General features: G+C 45.8%; 1 protein-coding gene across 1 annotated transcript in view; it reads left to right on the plus strand.

The window, feature by feature from the left end:
* Nucleotides 1-17,871, plus strand: part of tmem266 (transmembrane protein 266) — a 58,117-nt gene that overhangs the window by 3,888 nt on the left and 36,358 nt on the right. The window contains exons 3-5 of the mRNA XM_068015199.1: nucleotides 6,573-6,727; nucleotides 6,832-6,905; nucleotides 13,227-13,283. Coding sequence (XP_067871300.1) covers nucleotides 6,573-6,727; nucleotides 6,832-6,905; nucleotides 13,227-13,283 — 286 coding nt within the window. The remainder of the gene's footprint in view (nucleotides 1-6,572; nucleotides 6,728-6,831; nucleotides 6,906-13,226; nucleotides 13,284-17,871) is intronic.

A 17,871-nucleotide genomic window follows, 5' to 3' on the forward strand; every position in this document is an offset into this window, starting at 1 on the left:
CAGGTTAGGCAGCAGTTGTGGAGGGAGTAAAGGCAAGTTAACATTTCAGGTCAATGACCTTTTGTCAGAACTGGGAAATGTTAATGATGAACAGCTTTTAAGCACAGAGCCAGGAGGAAAAGTGGCAGGAAAGAACAAAAGGGAGAGGACAGCGATGAGATGGAGGGCAGGAGTTATTAATTGGGAAAATGGATGATGCTTGCAAGGCAAAAGGAGGCGATAATGAGACCCATCTGCTTGTTCGGGTGAATGTAAAAGATCCGATGACACTATTTCGAAGAGTTCTCCCCCGGTGTCCTGACCAATATTGATCCCTCAATCAACGTCACCCGATCAGATTTCCTGGTCATTATCACATTATTGTTTTGTGGGAGCTTGCCGTGTCAAATTGGTGCTATGTTTCCTACATTACAACAGCGGCTTCAAAAATACTTCATTGGTTGCAAAGAGCTTTGAGACGCCCAGTGGTTGTCAAAGGTTCTATATAAATGCAAGTCTTTTTTTTTCAAAGGTGAGAGCAAAAGATGGGAAGTGGTTACAGTAGAATAGCAGAGGTGATTTTAGTCGAGGTATAAATATTGGCCAGGGCACTGCTTTGCTGGTGAATCCCAGGGTTTTTGTTGCTGAACAGGAACTGTGCTATGGAGCAATGACCATTGCAGCATTTATAGTTAAGGTTGGTCAATGTCTGAAGAACTCAGTATGTTAAATTAACAAGGATTAAGCATAATCAGTATTTAAAAAATAGCACACTCAGTATGTGGTATATTGCAGAGTCAGTATATATAAAACACATGGTCAGTATATTAAATATAACACAGTCCAAACATTATTTATAACACGGTCAGTATATTAAATGTAGTCAATTTGTAGAAAGATACAAAAAGAAGGTAAGGATAGACTCGTCACTATTCGCTCTATTTATTAGTGCAAGCTGTCTCACCACACTCTCCAATGTACAACTCAGTCTGTGTTATGCAGCGGCAGCATTAGTTACCTATTCTGTCTGTGTATCTCTAAAGCCATTGCTGTGAGATTACCTTGGGAAATATTGTCAGAGGGTCTGAATATTTATGAAGTTTAGAACAGTAATTGACTTTTCCTTACAGGTTAGCAAGAGGGAGGTTATAATGGCCTCTTCTTTTGGCCTACATCAGTTTTACAGCCTGACCTCAGCTCTCTCCTGAACAAAGACAGGCCAACTTCAAAAATAGATGTGCCTGCTTTAGTGTTTCATTGTCACACACTGAACAAAAATGACTTTCAGAGAAGAGAAGAGGGAAGATGATTATCTTTACAGATAATAAAACAAGCCTCGCTCGGAAGGGATAAAATTGAAGGGAGTGGATTGTGCTGAAAGACACAGAGAGAGGCAGCTTCAAGACAGCGAACATCTTGAATATACACACACAGAATACAAAGCTCCCTGCCCATGTATTCCCTCCCTGGGGACTAGAGGCAGGAGACATGAATTGCTGCTTATTTAATTAGTGTGTAGTGTAACTTATCTCGAAGAAGCACCCAGGAGAGGCCTAAGGGGCATCTTGCTATCTAACAGGTCACACACTCCCGTCTACTTCAGGAATGGCTCACAGCAGCAGGGAGCTCCGGCACTTCAGCTTAATCCGTCCAATGATTTCTTTCGGTATTTGATTTAATATTGTTGGGCTGGGGGTGGGGGGATGAAGATGATTTCGTTGGCTTTTTTGCTTGTGTGGCATCAATTGGTATTTCTTTATCCATTCCAAGACTGCAGATTTATTGTCCCCGGGCATCTTCAGCATTGGAAAATTGGTTGCTTACTTTAGTCCTTTCACTTTCTCTCTTTGTCGCTGTTTTCCTGAAGCCCCTAATTCATATTGGTGTTCAGTTCATCATATCCAGTATGTATTACATAAAACACACTCAGTATGTTGTATATGTAGTCATATGTATAATATCATCAGGATATTAAATATACCACAGTCACTATATCCTAGATTTATTCCTCAACCAATATCATTGAAGTAGATGATCTGGTCATAATCAAATGGCTGTTTGTGAGATCCTGCCATGCGGTCCTGCGTCTCCTACACTACAGCAGTGCTGGGAGGCTATTCCACCATGGAGAGCATCACAACAGAGCCCACTCCAACATCTTATGACATGGTCATTGTGGATTTTGACCTATTTTCCTGAGCAGCCAAACACTCCCCTCCACTACCTGTCTACTCTACCCCTCCCTATTCAATTCCCCCCTCCCCCATCTAGTTTGGAGCTTGTCAAGAGATGGGAACCCTACACCTCAACATGGCTGCTGAGGTGGCCATATTATTTGCCTGTTAGGTGTTAGATTTAGTCTGATTACGCTCCTTGGGACATTATACTATATTAAAGGCCTTATATAGTCACAAGTTGTTACTAATGATGAATAATGCCGCATACCTGATACCTAGCTTTCTGAGCAGAAGCAAAGGTCTAGATGACTCCCATGGGGTCAGAGTTCACTAGTAGGGATGGTGCTGATTGTGCCTGCATATTGAGCCCTCCTCACTGTTGTTGCCTCAAACACAAGGGGAGGTGATGGCAGACTGGTATTGTCACTGGACTAGTAACCCAGAGACCCAGGTATTGCTCTGGGGACATGGGTTCGAATCCCACCACAGCAGAAGGTGGAATTTGAATTCAATTAATAAATCTGGAATTTAAAGCAAGTCTAATGATGGCCATGAAACCATTGTCGATTGTTGTAAAAACCCATCTGGTTCATTAATTTCCTTTAGGGAAGGAAATCTGCTGTCCTTACCTGGTCTGGCCTACATGTGACTCCAGATCCACAGCAATGTGGTTGACTCTTACGTGCCCCTGAAATGGCCTAGCAAGCCTGAGTTCAAGGGCAATTAGGGATGGGCAATAAATGCTGGCCTGGCCTGCGACACCCACATCCCATGAAAGAAAAAAAAACAACTGTGCCTACACTTATCCAAGATTAACCAATGTGGCCCTGAGTCACAACCCCTCCAGCTCATTTACACTAGAGGGCTTCATCTCTCTTCACTCTTGCTCTAGGGCTGCCCTGCTGTGTAAACAGGTTTTGACTGGAGCACCACACTCTGATGCTGTAGGGTTGTAATTACGAATGCTTTACACTCTGTGCTAATTGTTGCATGTGTTTGAAAGAACCGTTAGCTGATTAAACTGCAGAAAATCCAATCTGTCGTGCCTTTCAAATATTTTCTTTGGGTTGATAATTAATGGAACGGCAACTGCAACATTGGATCTAAATAGAGACACGAACCATTCATTAGCTCAACGGCCTGCTCTTTATTTTTTTACCGCCTTCTTTTTCCTTTTGGTTTTATCCCCTCTGCTCTTGTCCTGAATGTTGCTCTGTGGAATGGGTTGCCCTCCATTGTCTCACCATTCCTTGAGTGCAAGCCCAGGCTGCTGTTTCCGGGCTAGCTGTTCTAGAGGTGCCCTAGCCATGCCTGATCCTGTTCATGCCAGCAGGACCTCTGGATTGTGGTGAGGTGTGGCAACCCTGGTCGATTAGCCCCTCTCTCACCAGGAGCACAGAGGTTAACTGCAGTGTCCATCTCCGGGCTCAGATTAGCTGCCACAGCACAGACCAGACACTGAATATCCATGGCATCACTAAGACCACCTATTTCCACCTCCATCATATTGCCCCACTACACCCCTGCCTCAGCTCATCTGCTGCTGAAACCCTCATCTGTGCCTCTAGACGTGACTATTTAACTCCTAACCAGCCTCCCATCTTCCCCTGTCCATAAACTTGAGCTCATCCAAAACTCTGCTGCCCAAGACTTAACTCACACCAAGTCCAATTCACCCATCACCATTCCCTGACCTACATTGGCTCCTTGAAAGAAACACCTCGGCTTTTAAAATTCTCATCCTTGTTTTCAAATCGCTCCATGGCCTCGCCCCTCCCTATCTCTGCAATCTCCTCCAGCCCCACAACCCTCCGAGATATCTGCACTCCTCTAATTCTGGCCTCTTGTGTATCCCCCATTGCCTTCACTCTACCATTGGTGGCTGTGCCTTTAGTTGCCTAGGCCCTAATCTCTGGAATGGCTTTCTACCTCTCCTTCCTCCTTTAAAACCTACCCCCTTGGCCAAGCTTTTGGTCACCTGTCTTTGTGTCTTGTCATGTGGCTCGGTGTCAAATTTTGTTTGATAACAGTCCTGTGAAGCGCCTTGGGACGTTTTACTATGTTAAAGGCGCTATATAAATGCAACTTATTGTTGTTGACTCTGGGACCTACTGGTATGGATCATTAAACCATTGAGCAAGCCCGTCTGTTAATCTATCATCCTCTCCGCACTGCTCAGTCGTGTCCTGCCAACATCCCTCCCCAACAACATGGAAACCATTGTGTCCCAGAAAGTTTTTGATTAACAGCACCAATCCTATTGCATTACCTGATATTTATCCAGCTCTTTCAGAAGGAGTTAAATTGTCTCAGTCTCAACTGTTCTGGCTGAGAGTCAGGTCCGTATATTCATCACTAATCTCCAGCGCTTGAGGTTTGCTAATTTTAAACCCATGCCTTCCATTTCATAGCGTAGGTGAGATACCTTGCAACTACATCATCTGTGCCTCTCAGCAAGCTGAAGACTTGGATCACGACTCTGCAAAAACGCATTCTACTTTTCACCAGTGAAAATAAGTTCAGTTCTAGTCATAACTTAAACTCCCAGATCATCTTTCACAGCACCCTCCCAAATGCTCAGCCTCCCTTTTGAAGGCACATTGTGTCAGCTGTAGCTCAGTGGGTAGGATCTCACTTCGAAGATAGAAGGTTGTGGGTTCAGGTGCCACTCCAGTGACTTAAGCACAAAATCTAGGCTGACGCTCCAGCGCCAGTACTGAGGGAGTGCTGCACTGTCAGGTGGGCACTACGTGAAGAAGAGCAGGGGAGTTCTCCCCGGTGTCCTGGCCAATATTAATCCCTCAACCAACATCACAAAAACAGATGATCTGGTCATTATCATATAGCTTGTTTGTGGGAGCTTGCTGTGCGCAAATTGGCTGCCACATTTCCTACATTACAACAGTGACTATACTTCAAAAGTACTTCATTGCATTATCTGGAGTACTGTGTACCGTATTTGTCTCCTTATTTAAGGAAGGATGTAAATGCGTTGGAAGCAGTACAGAGAAGGTTTACTAGACTAATACCTGGAATGGGCAGGCTGTCTTAGAGGAAAGGTTGGACAGGCTAGGCTTGTATCTGCTGGAGTTTAGAAGAGTAAGAGGCAACTTGATTGAAACGTATGAGATTCTGAGGGGTCTTAATAGGGTGGATGTGGAAAGGATGTTTCCTCTTGTGGAAAAATCTAGAACTTGGGGTCACTGTTTAAAAACAAGGGGTCGCCCATTTAAGACAGAGATGAGGAGAAATGTTTTCTCTGAGGGTCATGAGTCTTTGGAACTCTCTTCCTCAAAAGGCAGTGGAAACAGAGACTTTGAATAACTTTAAGGCAGAGGTAGATAGATTCTTGATAAGCAAGGGGGTGAAAGGTTATCGGGGGTAGGCGGGAATGTGGAGTTGAGGTGACAATCAGATCAGCCATGATCTTGTTGAATGGTGTAGCAGGCTCGAGGGGCCGAGTGGCCTCCTCCTGCTCCTAATTCATATGTCCCTATGTTCATTGGCTGTAAAGCACTTTGGAACATCCTGAGGTTCTGACAAAACTCTATATAACTGAAAATCTTTTTACAATGCCCAAAACTGCACACAGTGGGATCACTTTTGACCGGTGGAACTGAGCCAAAGATTACCGCACCTGCAACTATGGGGCAGCCACCATATTGATATTCCAGTTTCATTCACATTAGGCTGGCAGGATGCGGGGCACCAAGTGCATGTCCCGTTGCAGCTCAAATACCGGGCCTCCTACAAGTGCAGGAGAGAGGAGGGTCGCGATCGCGGAGGGCAGGAGGCCCCCAACAGTAATCACAAATGCGCCTTGGCTGAGTCTCTTCAGCTCCGTCACACCAGGAGGGTGCCCGGCCCACACTGCAGACAGTTCCAACTTAAAATGGTGATCGGGATCCTAGGAACCCCGAATTGCTTAATAAAAGGGGCCGACCCCACGTGAAACAGATTCCTCCCAAAACATCGCCAGTGTCAACCTGATGGTAAGGCCGTGCACTCCATTTCAAGGCTACTATCATCCCCTAACAGAAGGCAAATCAGGTGAAGTTTGATCCCTGTGATCTGAATGCAGCCCGACCCAGGATCTATGCAGAGCTACAGGCAATTCTTTTCTGCAGCTTCTTTCCAATTCTAACATGTAGCAGCTTTACACACATCCATCTTGGCCCCTCATACACAGGACCTGAGGGAGGCAACTCATCCCCCTCAAGTCCGTTCCACCATTCAGTTAGATCGTGCCTGACCTGTATCTCAACTCCATTTACCCGCCTTGGTTTTGTAACCCTTTAATACCCTTGCCTACCAAATGCATGTGTTTGCTGTGCTGCGATTGGATCTCAAAGCACTAGCATTGTGTCACCGTGTCTCTCCACTAACTCTGTGCCCCTCTCTGTCCTGCTATCCTAGCTCGAACTGGCTAAAGCCTTGCTGTGGGAGGCGGGCAGCAGTCTGGCAGGTGGTCCTACTCAGTGCTGGTCTCAACTGCTTCTTAGTGGCGTCTGTGGTCCTGGTCGTCCTCCTCCTGACACTGGAGCTGCTCATCGACACAAAGTTACTTCAGTGTGAGTAAAGTATGAAGTCACCCCTCAACCTTCTCTTTAGAGAAAAAGCTGTAGCCTGTTCAGTCACTCCTGATAGTTACCATCCTCTTTCTCTCTTGTTGAAGTTACCAGTGCATTCCAGTTTGCCGGAATCATTCACTGGATTAGCCTCGTCATCCTCTCCGTCTTCTTCACGGAGGTAAGTGTTCGTGGCAAGGACTTGAGTTACTGGCTGCTTGTTGCAAAATGATTCATGTTACTATTGATTGCTGTGCTTGGTGCCGCAATGTTATTTACTGACTCTCCGGGGGCATTGCTCATAGTAAGCCAGATGAGTACTGGTTAGGTTTGCCAACTGCAATTGGACGTATTCCTGATGGTTTCATCACGTGACCTCCTTCCCCCAACCGCCCACCCCCGCTATTGGTCACTGAAAACATCCACCTTCGCGTTTTGTCACTTTCCGCAGCCAATAGGGAGGTAAACAGGATCTCCGTTACCCAATTAAAGGACTGTTATTTGTCAAACTGCCCTTTGTAATCCCCCAATCCTCAACCTGTTTAACTAATAAATGAAAGCGTTCAAAGGAAAGTTAGAAAACACTTTATTTTTAATACCCTTTTGAACTTTTCTGCCAGATTTGTCTCAAGCAGTGTCCTGGAGGCTAATCTTTAATTCCTGGCAACTCTGGACCAATTCTAAAGTACTTCATTGGCTGTAAAGCATTTTGGGACACGCTGAGGTTGGGAAAGGTGCTATATAAATGCAAGTCATTCTGTTTTTTTTCCATCATTCTTATTCATCCCAACTTTCATTAATTTGATTGCCCATTAAAGTCCTAATCCCAGCTGTCAGACCAGCTGGATTTATGCCACTCAAGAACTTTGGTTATCCCTCTCCAGAGATACTTCCCCAATGTAAATTGTTTGAGGCATCTGCTTGACTAGTCAACAACAATAATTTGATATATAAGACGGTGTTTCTGATCCTTGTCCAGAATAAATACATATCATCGGCATTTTTGCAACAGTGATTTGGCGATAATTCAAGATTAGATTGTTCAAAGTGACAGAAAGAAAGCAGCAGTTAATTGAAAGCTTCTTGCTGATTGAACAGCATAGTTCATCTTGAATTCCATTCATTTCTTGGTTCTTCCCATTCATTCAAGGACACTGCATTCACACAAGTGGCATTGGGCTATTTCATTCCCCCGAAATGCCTTTATTCATGGCGAGGGATGTTGATTTCGGAGAGTGGAGTGACCCTGCCGAGCAAACCTGGGTCACTGCAAATGCTGACTGAAGCTCCCTCGACTCTGCTCCAATAGTGTGCCTCAGCCTCAATGCCAAGCCTCAGGACAGCATTCCCCTTCAGCACCAGGGCAACACTTGATCCATTCCCTACACCTCTCGGAGTGAGATTGTTCCAAATTAGGAAGAGTTTTGTGCAATGGGTTCATGTCAGCTAGGCACTGGCCCGAGATAGTCATAGCAATCACAGGGAGACTTCCATCCCATCATGGCACAGTGAATTGAGTGATGGGAAGCAGGCCATCCAGGTGTGCTTAGCACTTGACTTTGGCTGTGCTGTCTTATTCAAATCCCTCCATCTGTAACCTTGTCCAGCCCTACAAGACTCCGACAACTCTGCATTCCTCCAACTTTGGACACTTGTGCATTCCCGCTTCCTTCACTCCACCGCTGGTGTCCACACCTTCAGCTGCCAAGGCCCCTAAGCTCTGAAATTCCCTCCCTACCACTCCCCTTTGAGATGTTCCTCATAAAACCTACCTCTTTGACCAATCTTTTGGTCACTTGGCCTAATAGCTCCTGCTTTGACCAGGTGTCAGTGCCATATTACACTCCTGTGAAGCCCCTTGGGCAGTTTTACTATATTAAAGGTGCTATACAAATGTAAGTTGTTATTGTATTGATGGGAGGTCAAGCGCATCTGGAGGGTTATTGACAGTGACTGTCGTGCACATCCTGTCACGCACGTCATATCAGGGGGTTACAGAGCAGCAGTGGCAGATCAATCAAACCTCTGGGGTGTTGCATGGGGAGATCAAGAGGTTAACATTGAGCTGTACGACATTAGTAACAAGCACATTCATACATTACGAACATCGCAGTGTGCGATTTCACAGTGAATTTCAACAAAAATATTAACCTGTTCAGTTCAATGAATTCAACCCACAAGAGAGTCCAACAAACAAGGAAGAAATGAAGAAATGCCTGTACAATGAACAATACACAATTTCTTTCACCTATATCCAGCTGTGCAGAAACGTGTAAGTTCAACAAAGGAGACTAATTGTTTTTTCTCCCTCTTTCAGGGAATAAGCTTCCCAAATGGCCTAAGTCGAGAGTAGGAGGCTCTGCAGAGAATTGTTAGATGGTACAGTGGCGCAGTGGTTAGCACCGCAGCCTCACAGCTCCAGGGACCCTGGTTTGATTCTGGGTACTGCCTGTGTGGAGTTTGCAAGTTCTCCCTGTGACCGCGTGGGTTTTCGCCGGGTGCTCCGGTTTCCTCCCACAGCCAAAGACTTGCAGGTGATAGGTAAATTGGCTGTTGTAAATTGCCCCTAGTGTAGGTAGGTAGGTAGGTAGTAGGGAATATGGGATTACTGTAGGGTTAGTATAAATGGGTGGTTGTTGGTCGGCACAGACTTGGTGGGCCGAAGGGCCTGTTTCAGTGCTGTATCTCTAAAAAAATAAATAAATCGTTGGCACATTTTCTGCATGGTTCCTAATGGCCATGCCCCAAAGTTGAACAAACGTTGGGATAAATTAGCAGCCTCACTAGGACGGTGGCGTAGTGGTATTGTCACTGGACTAGTGACCCAGAGACCCAGGGTATTGCTCTGGGGACATGGGTTCAAATCCCACCACAGCAGATGGTGGAATTTGAATTCAATTAATAAATCTGGAATTAAAAACTAGTCCAATGATGGCCAAGAAACCATTGTCGAATGTTGTAAAAACCCATCTGGTTCACTAATGTCCTTTAGGGAAAGAAATCTGCTCTGCTTACCTGGTCTGGCCTACATGTTACTCCAGACCCACAGCAATGTGGTTAACTCTTACATGCCCTCTGAAATGGCCTAGCAAGCCACTCAGTTGCATCTAACCGCTACCAAGTCAATAAAAAGAAATGAAACCGGACGGACCACCCGGCATCGACTTAGGCACCGGAAACGACAACGGCAAACCCAGCCCTGTCGACCCTGCAAGGTCCTCCTTACTAACATCTGGGGGCTTGTGCCAAAGTTGGGAGAGCTGTCCCACAGACTAGTCAAGCAACAGCCTGACATAGTCATACTCACGGAATCATACCTTACAGACAATGTCCCAGACACTGCCATCACCATCCCCGGGTATGTCCTGTCCCACCGGCAGGACAGACCCAGCAGAGGTGGTGGCACAGTGGTATACAGTAGGGAGGGAATTGCCCTGGGAGTCCTCAGCTTCGATTCTGGACCCCATGAAGTCTCATGGCATCAGGTCAAACATGGACAAGGAAACCTCCTGCTGATTACCACCTACCGCCCTCCCTCAGCTGATGAGTCAGTACTCCTCCATGTTGAACAATACTTGGAGGAATCACTGAGAGTGGCGAGGGCACAGAATGTACTCTGAGTGGGGACTTCAATGTCCATCACCAAGAGTGGCTCGGTAGCACCACTACTGACTGAGCTGGCTGAGTCCTAAAGGACATATCTGCTAGAATGGGTCTGCAGCAGGCGGTGAGGGAACCAACACGAGGGAAAAACATACTTGACCTCGTCCTCATCAACCTGTCAGGGACAGATGCATCTGCGGCAGGCAGATTGGTGAGGCCGAGGTCAAGTATGTTTTTCCCTCGTGTTGGTTCCCTCACCGCCTGCCGCAGATGCATCTGTCCATGACAGTATTGGTAGGAGTGACCATCGCACAGTCGTTGTGGAGACAAAGTCCCGCCTTCACATTGAGGATACCCTCCTTCGTGTTGTGTGGCACTACCACCGTGCTAAATGGGATAGATGTCAAACAGATCTAGCAATTCAAAACTGGGCATCCATGAGGCGCTGTGGGCCATCATCAGCAGCAGAATTGTACTCAACCACAATCTGTAACCTCATGGCCCGGCATATCCCCCACTCTACCATTACCATCAAGCCAGGAGACCAACCCTGGTTCAATGAAGAGTGCAGGAGGGCATGTCAGGAGCAGCATCAGGCATACCTCAAAAGGAGGTGTCAACCTGGTGAAGCTACAACACAGGACTATCTGCATTGCCAAACAGCAGCATGTGATAGACAGAGCTAAGCGATCCCATAACCAACGGATCAGATCTAAGCTCTGCAGTCCTGCTACATCCAGTCGTGAATGGTGGTGGACAATTAAACAACTAACTGGAGGAGGTGGCTCCACAAATATCCCCAAACTCAATGATGGGGGAGCCCAGCACATCAGTGCGAAAGATAAGGCTGAAGCATTTGCAACAATTTTCAGTCAGAAGTGCCGAGTTGATGATCCACCTCGGCCTCCCCCTGAAGTCCCCAGCATCACAGATGCCAGACTTCAGCCAATTCGATTCACTCCGCGTGATATCAAGAAACGACTGAAGGCACTGGATACTGCAAAGGCTATGGGCCCTGACAATATTCCGGCAATAGTACTGAAGACCTGTGCTCCAGAACTTGCTGTGCCCCTAGCCAAGCTGTTCCAGTACAGCTCCAACACTGGTATCTACCCTGCAATGTGGAAAATTGCCCAGGTATGTCCTGTGCACAAAAAGCAGGACAAGTCCAACTCGGCCAATTACTGCCCCATCAGCCTACTCTCAATCATCAGTAAACTGATGGAAGGTGTCGTCAACAGTGCCATCAAGCGGCACTTGCTTAGCAATAACCTGCTCAGTGACGCTCAGTTTGGGTTCCGCCAGGGCCACTCAGCTCCAGACCTCATTAAAGCCTTGGTTCAAACATGGACAAAAGAGCTGAACTCAAGAGGTGAGGTGAGAGTGACTGCCCTTGACATCAAGGCAGCATTTGACTGAGTATAGCATCAAGGAGCCCTAGCTAAACTGAGGTCAATGGGAATCAGGGGGAAAACCCTCCGCTGGTTGGAGTCATACCTAGCGCAAAGGAAGATGGTTGTGGTTGTTGGAGGTCAATCATCTCAGCTCCAGGACATCACTGCAGGAGTTCCTCAGGGTAGTGTCCTAGGCCCAAACATCTTCAGCTGCTTCATCAATGACCTTCCTTCAATCATAAGGTCAGAAGTGGGGATGTTTGCTGATGATTGCACAATGTTCAGCATCATTCGTGACTCCTCAGATACTGAAGCAGTCAGTGTAGAAATGCAGCAAGACCTGGACAATATCCAGGCTTGGGCTGATAAGTGGCAAGTAACATTCGCGCCACACAAGTGCCAGGCAATGACCATCTCCAACAAGAGAGAATATAACCATCTCCCCTTGACATTCAATGGCATTACCATCGCTGAATCTCTCACTATCAACATCCTAGGGGCTACCATTGACCATAAACCTAACTGGAGTAGCCAAGTAAATACCGTGGCTGCAAGAGCAGGTCAGAGGATAGGAATCCTGTGGCGAGTAACTCACCTCCTGACTCCCCAAAGCCTGTCCACCATCTACAAGGCCATCTCCACTTGCCTAGATGGGTGCAGCTCCAACAACACTCAAGAAGCTCGACACCATCCAGGACAAAGCAGCCCGCTTGATTGGCACCATACCTACAAACATTCACTCCCTCCACCACCAACGCACAGTGGCAGCAGTGTGTATCATCTATAAGATGTACTGCAGCCACGCACCAAGGCTCCTTAGACAGCACCTTCCAAACCCGCGACCTCTACCAACTAGAAGGACAAGGGCAGCAGATGCATGGGAACACCACCACCTGCAAGTTCCCCTCCAAGTCACACACCACCCTGACTTGGAATTATATCACCTTTCCTTCACTGTCGCTGGGTCAAAATCCTGGAACTCCCTTCCTAACAGCACTGTGGGTGTATCTACCACACAAGGACTGCAGCAGTTCAAAAAGGCAGCTCACCACCACTTTCTCAAGGGCAATTAGGGATGGACAATAAATGCTGACCTGGCCAGCGACGCCCACATCCCATGAATGAATAAAAAAATAGAATAGGAATGGGGCAGGAAGTTAGGGCATAATGGGCCATAGTAGAGGGAGCTGTACTCTGAAGCCAACTCATACTATACCTGACCTGGAAATGCTTTGGTGTCAACACTAGTTGATCAGCATAGTAACTGCCTGACACTTAATGACATCCCCATTGGGTAGAATTCTATTTCAGGACAACATAACAGAATTTTTTTTCTTTGCCTGTTAAAAATTGTTATTGAACATAACAGCAAAATGTGTTTCAGGGAACTGCTCAATATTGGAAAGCTCCAGCTTGTAATCTGATATGCTGCGGAACTGAATAGTTGAGGTTTTGGTCCATCTTCAAAGGAAGGCTAAGTCTCTGTTGTGTTCTCTCTCTATCAGACTGTCTTCAGGATCGTGGTGCTTGGCATATGGGATTATATCGAGAACAAAGTAGAGGTGAGCTGAGCTCTTACCACAGTGCGAGCTGTTCCATGTGTAGCTGCATCCAAGCTGCTGAACTTCAGAACTAGATCGAATACAAATGTTACTCTTGATCAATATTCTTACCCCTCAGCTTCCCCAGAGGTCAATGTTCACTAGTCTGTGTTATTCATCTATGAGGAGGGCAAGGAGAGGGCTTTTTCACATCACAGATATCCTCTTTCAACTACAGGATTGCCTCCATCTCCAAATATTGTGCTAGAAGCAATTTCATACTGTCAATATCCCAATGCTACTGCCATCAGAGACACCAAAGAATAGGAATGGGGGTTAAACCCTTCAGCCCCTCCAGCAGATGCCACCATTCAAGTCAATTATGGCTTCTCTGTACTTCAACCCCATTGACACACTTTTCCTTCATATCCTATTTACGAACCTTCTACAAGTGTGGGTTCTGGCTGGCTGTGCCTCTGGTTGAAAGTGCCTGTGAGGATAAAGTTGAACAGCTTTTGCTTTCCAAGAGGGTTCTTAACTGGGGCAGAGATGGCAGCGATATAGAAGGTAACTGTCTTCATGGATAACACTTGGTCTCCTGGACAGGCTCCGACCAAACTGAGGCGGTTGGAGAGGAATTCTCTGGAGTTTTTTGTCTCTTATTAGCCCTCGGTTTTTCATTTCTGGGAGATTACGTGAATGGGGAAGGTGGGGGAGGGGATAACAATTTACATTTATGTAGTTCCTTTAACATCGGGTAGGGAATAGGGGGTAGGGAGGGATGAAGTATCTAGTAACGATGCTTCTGCCATCATGGAATTTGGGGAAAGCTTGATAGACCAGCTAGTTTTTTCCTATCTGTCAGTTTCATATGCTTGTAGCTCTCAGCGATGGTACCTTTCCCCCAGTCCAAGTACCTGGGGCTTGAGCACCACTGAGCTGCCCCAGATTGAAGAAGATCCCAGTCAGATCCATAAAGCCGGAGATGGGACTTGGCGCAGAGTGCACTTGTGCGTCTGTGCGTGCTGCTCTAGCCCTTCACTAGTGCAGCAGGAACAGGGAGGGTCTGGCAAAAAACTAGGAACCAACCCAACTGTGGAACCGATTCCTTTGGAAAAGGAGCAACGAGATACATCCCCATTGGGCCGAGCAGGCAATAGTGTTTCCATGGAGACGTCTGCTTGCTGACTTGCTGCTGAATTCTAATAGGGGCGAATACCATGGATACAGGCAGGGGGATGGGATGGTAATTGTGAGGAAGTAAAACCTGTCATACACACACACACACACACACAAACACGCACACAGTCAAACCCCATCCCAAATTGTAAAAGGACGACACGCTAACCCAGTGTGTTGTCTGTTATCAAAATAAGTCAGTGAGAAACCATTAATGGAAGGTGGCCTATACTAAGCAGCCCTGCTGCAGTAGTAAATTGCATTCCGCTCATTAACAATATGTCCAGAGTTTCAATTTGTAGTTAAGTGAGACTTGCTTGTTGAACTCAGCTTGAAGTGGAGCAGGGGAATAATTATACACCACATGATGCTAAACTGAGTGGGTCTGTTCATCCTGTCTGCCCAAACACGTCTCACCGATAACAACCTAAACACACAGCTTTATCTTAATAATGGAGAGAAAAAGAGGGAAAGGGCAGAGATCTGATCTTCAAATGAGAAAATGCACAGCAAGGCAGTCAAAATCCGCAAGGGAAAAGTTGATGTTTTGTGCAGGACGTGTAGGGTTCTGTAGTTAGGGTCTTGCAATTACTGTTGGCCGTCTTAAAATTTAAAATAAGCCTGCATTAAAATATAGGAAGGGGAATGTTATACTTGCCTTAAATTAGTCCACTCACATCACCAGTAGTATTTTCGACACTTAGGCTTTCAGTTAAGTGTGGAGTGAGAAAGGATGAGTGAATGTTACCAATAAAAGAGTCCATGGAGACTGGTGGGACTGGTCACTGGAAGAATGCACCAGGCTGGGGCAGTGGAAGAGGCATCTTGGAATAAAATACCATTGCTCCTGGTTTGGCCACAGCTTAGGCTATTCTGTAGAACTCAAATACGGTGGAGCCTTTCATTGGCCTGGTTTGATTTTCCCCTGGTTTCTTTGAATGAGCCAATTTCTTGGCAATCATCGAATCAAACAGCGCAGGAGGACATTCAGCCCATCATAACTGTGCTGGCTCTTTATAAAAGCCATCCAATGTGTCCCATTCTTCTGCTCTATCCACATAACCCTGCCAATTCTTCCCTTTAACTATATATCTAAATCCCTTTTGAAAGTTACTATTGGAACTTCTTCCATCATTCTTTCGACAGTGAAGTCCAGATCACAACAACTTGCTGTATAAAAAATAATTTCCTCATCTTCCCTCTCGTTCTTTTGTCAACGAACTTAAATCTGTGCCCTCTGCTTACTGGCCCTGCTGCCAGTGGAAACAGCTTCTCCCTATTTATTCTATGACAACCCTTCCGAATCTTCCTTGCTCTAAGGAGAACAATCCCAGCTTCTCCAGTCTCCACAAAGCTGGATTGCCTCATTCTCTGGAGAACTCTCCAAGACCTTGACATCTTTTTCCTCAAGATCATTTTAACATTTTCTGGGACCATCATTGGGTTGTGGTCACTGACTGTTATTTGACCAACTTGATGCTGGTTGTCATACGAACATATGAACATACGAAGTAGGAGCAGAAGAAGGCCATTCGACCCGTCTAGTCTGCTCCGCCATTCAGTAAGATCATGGCTGATCTGTTTGTGTCTCAAATTCCACACTCCCATCTACCCCCGATAACCTTGGATTCTCTTGCCTAACAAGAATCTATCTACCTCCGCCTTTAAATTATTCAGTGACCCCGCCTCCACCACCTTCTGAGGCAGAGAGTTCCAAACTCGCACAACCCTCTGAGAGAAAAAATTTCTCCACAGCTCTGTCCTAAAAGGGCGACCCCTAATTTTAAAACAGTGCCCCCTAGTTCTGGACTCACCCACAAGAGGAAACATCCTTTCCACATCCACCTTGTCAAGACCATTCAGGATCTTATATACTTCAATCAAGTCTCCCCTCACTCTTCTAAACTCCAGTGAAAACAAACCCAGTCTGTCCAACCTTTCCTCATAAGACCAACATATGAATATACAAACATATGAATTAGGAACAGGCATAGGCCACTCGGCTCTTCGAGCCTGCTCCGTCATTCAATAAGTTCATGGCTGAACTGATTACTCCTCATTTCCACCTACCCCTGATAACCTTCCACCCACATGCTAATCAAGAATCTATCTACCTGCTAGACAACCTTCTCATTCCAGGTATCAATCTAGTAAACCTCCCCTGAACTGCCTCCAACACATTTGCATCCTTCCTTAAATAAGAAGACCAAAACTGCACACAGTATTCGAGATGTTGTCTCACCAATGCCCTGTATAACTGAAGCATAACATCCTTACTTTTATTTTCAATTCCTGTTGTAATAAAGGATAGCATTCCATTAGCCTTCTTTATTACTTGTTGTACTGTATACTAATTTTTTGTGACTCATGCAATAGAACACCTAGATCCCTCTGCACCTTAGAGTCCTGCAGTCGTTCTCCATTTAAGTAATACTCTGCTTTTTTATTCTTCCTGCCAAAGTGAACAACTTCACATTTTCCCACATATACTCCATCTGCCAGATTTCTGCCCACTCACTCAACCTATCTATATCGGTCTGCAAGCTCCTTATGTCCTCTTCACAACATACTTTCCTACCTATCTTTGTGTCATCTGCAAATTTAGCTACCATGCCATCGCTCCCCTCATCCAAGTCATAGATATAAATTGTAAAAAGTTGAGGCCCCAACACAGACCCCTGCAGGACTCCACTCGTTACATCCTGCCAATCAGAAAAGGACCCATTTATGCATACTCTCTTGTTTTCTGCCAGCCAATCTTCTATCCATGCTACAGAAACAAAAAGTGCTGGAAATACTCAGCAGGTCTGGCAGCATCTGTGGAGAGAGAAGCAAAGTTAACGTTTCAGGTCTGTGACCTTTCATCAGATGCTGCCAGACCTGCTGAGTATTTCCAGCACTTTTTGTTTTTGTTTCAGATTTCCAGCATCTGCAGTATTTTGCTTTTATTCTATCCATGCTAATGTGTTACCCACTACACCATGAGCTCCTTCTTTGCGCAATAACCTTTGTCACCTTGTCAAATGCCCTCTGGAAATCCAAGTACAGTACATCAATGGGCTCCCCTTTATCCACGGCACATGTTACTCCTTCAAAGAACTCCAATGAATTGGTTAAACACTATCTCCCTTTCACAAAGCCATGATGACCCATCCCAATTACCTTGAGTTTGTCTAAGTGCCCACCTATAGCCTCCTTAATGATCGATTCTAACACCTTCCCCATGACAGACGTCAAGCTTACTGGCCTATAATTACCTGTTTTCTGGCTCCCCCCACCCCCCCTTCTTGAATAGAGGGGTTATATTTGCTATTTTCCAGGACGGGATGGATTCAGGAAAGGGTTAACAACATAAAACAACCTGAATACCCTGTAAAAAGAAACAAAAAAAAAGTGATCATAGAAACCTCAGCAAAATGTAACGCTGAGA

This window comes from Heterodontus francisci, chromosome 35 (assembly GCF_036365525.1).
Source record: "Heterodontus francisci isolate sHetFra1 chromosome 35, sHetFra1.hap1, whole genome shotgun sequence".
NCBI classification, from domain to species: Eukaryota; Metazoa; Chordata; class Chondrichthyes; order Heterodontiformes; family Heterodontidae; genus Heterodontus; species Heterodontus francisci.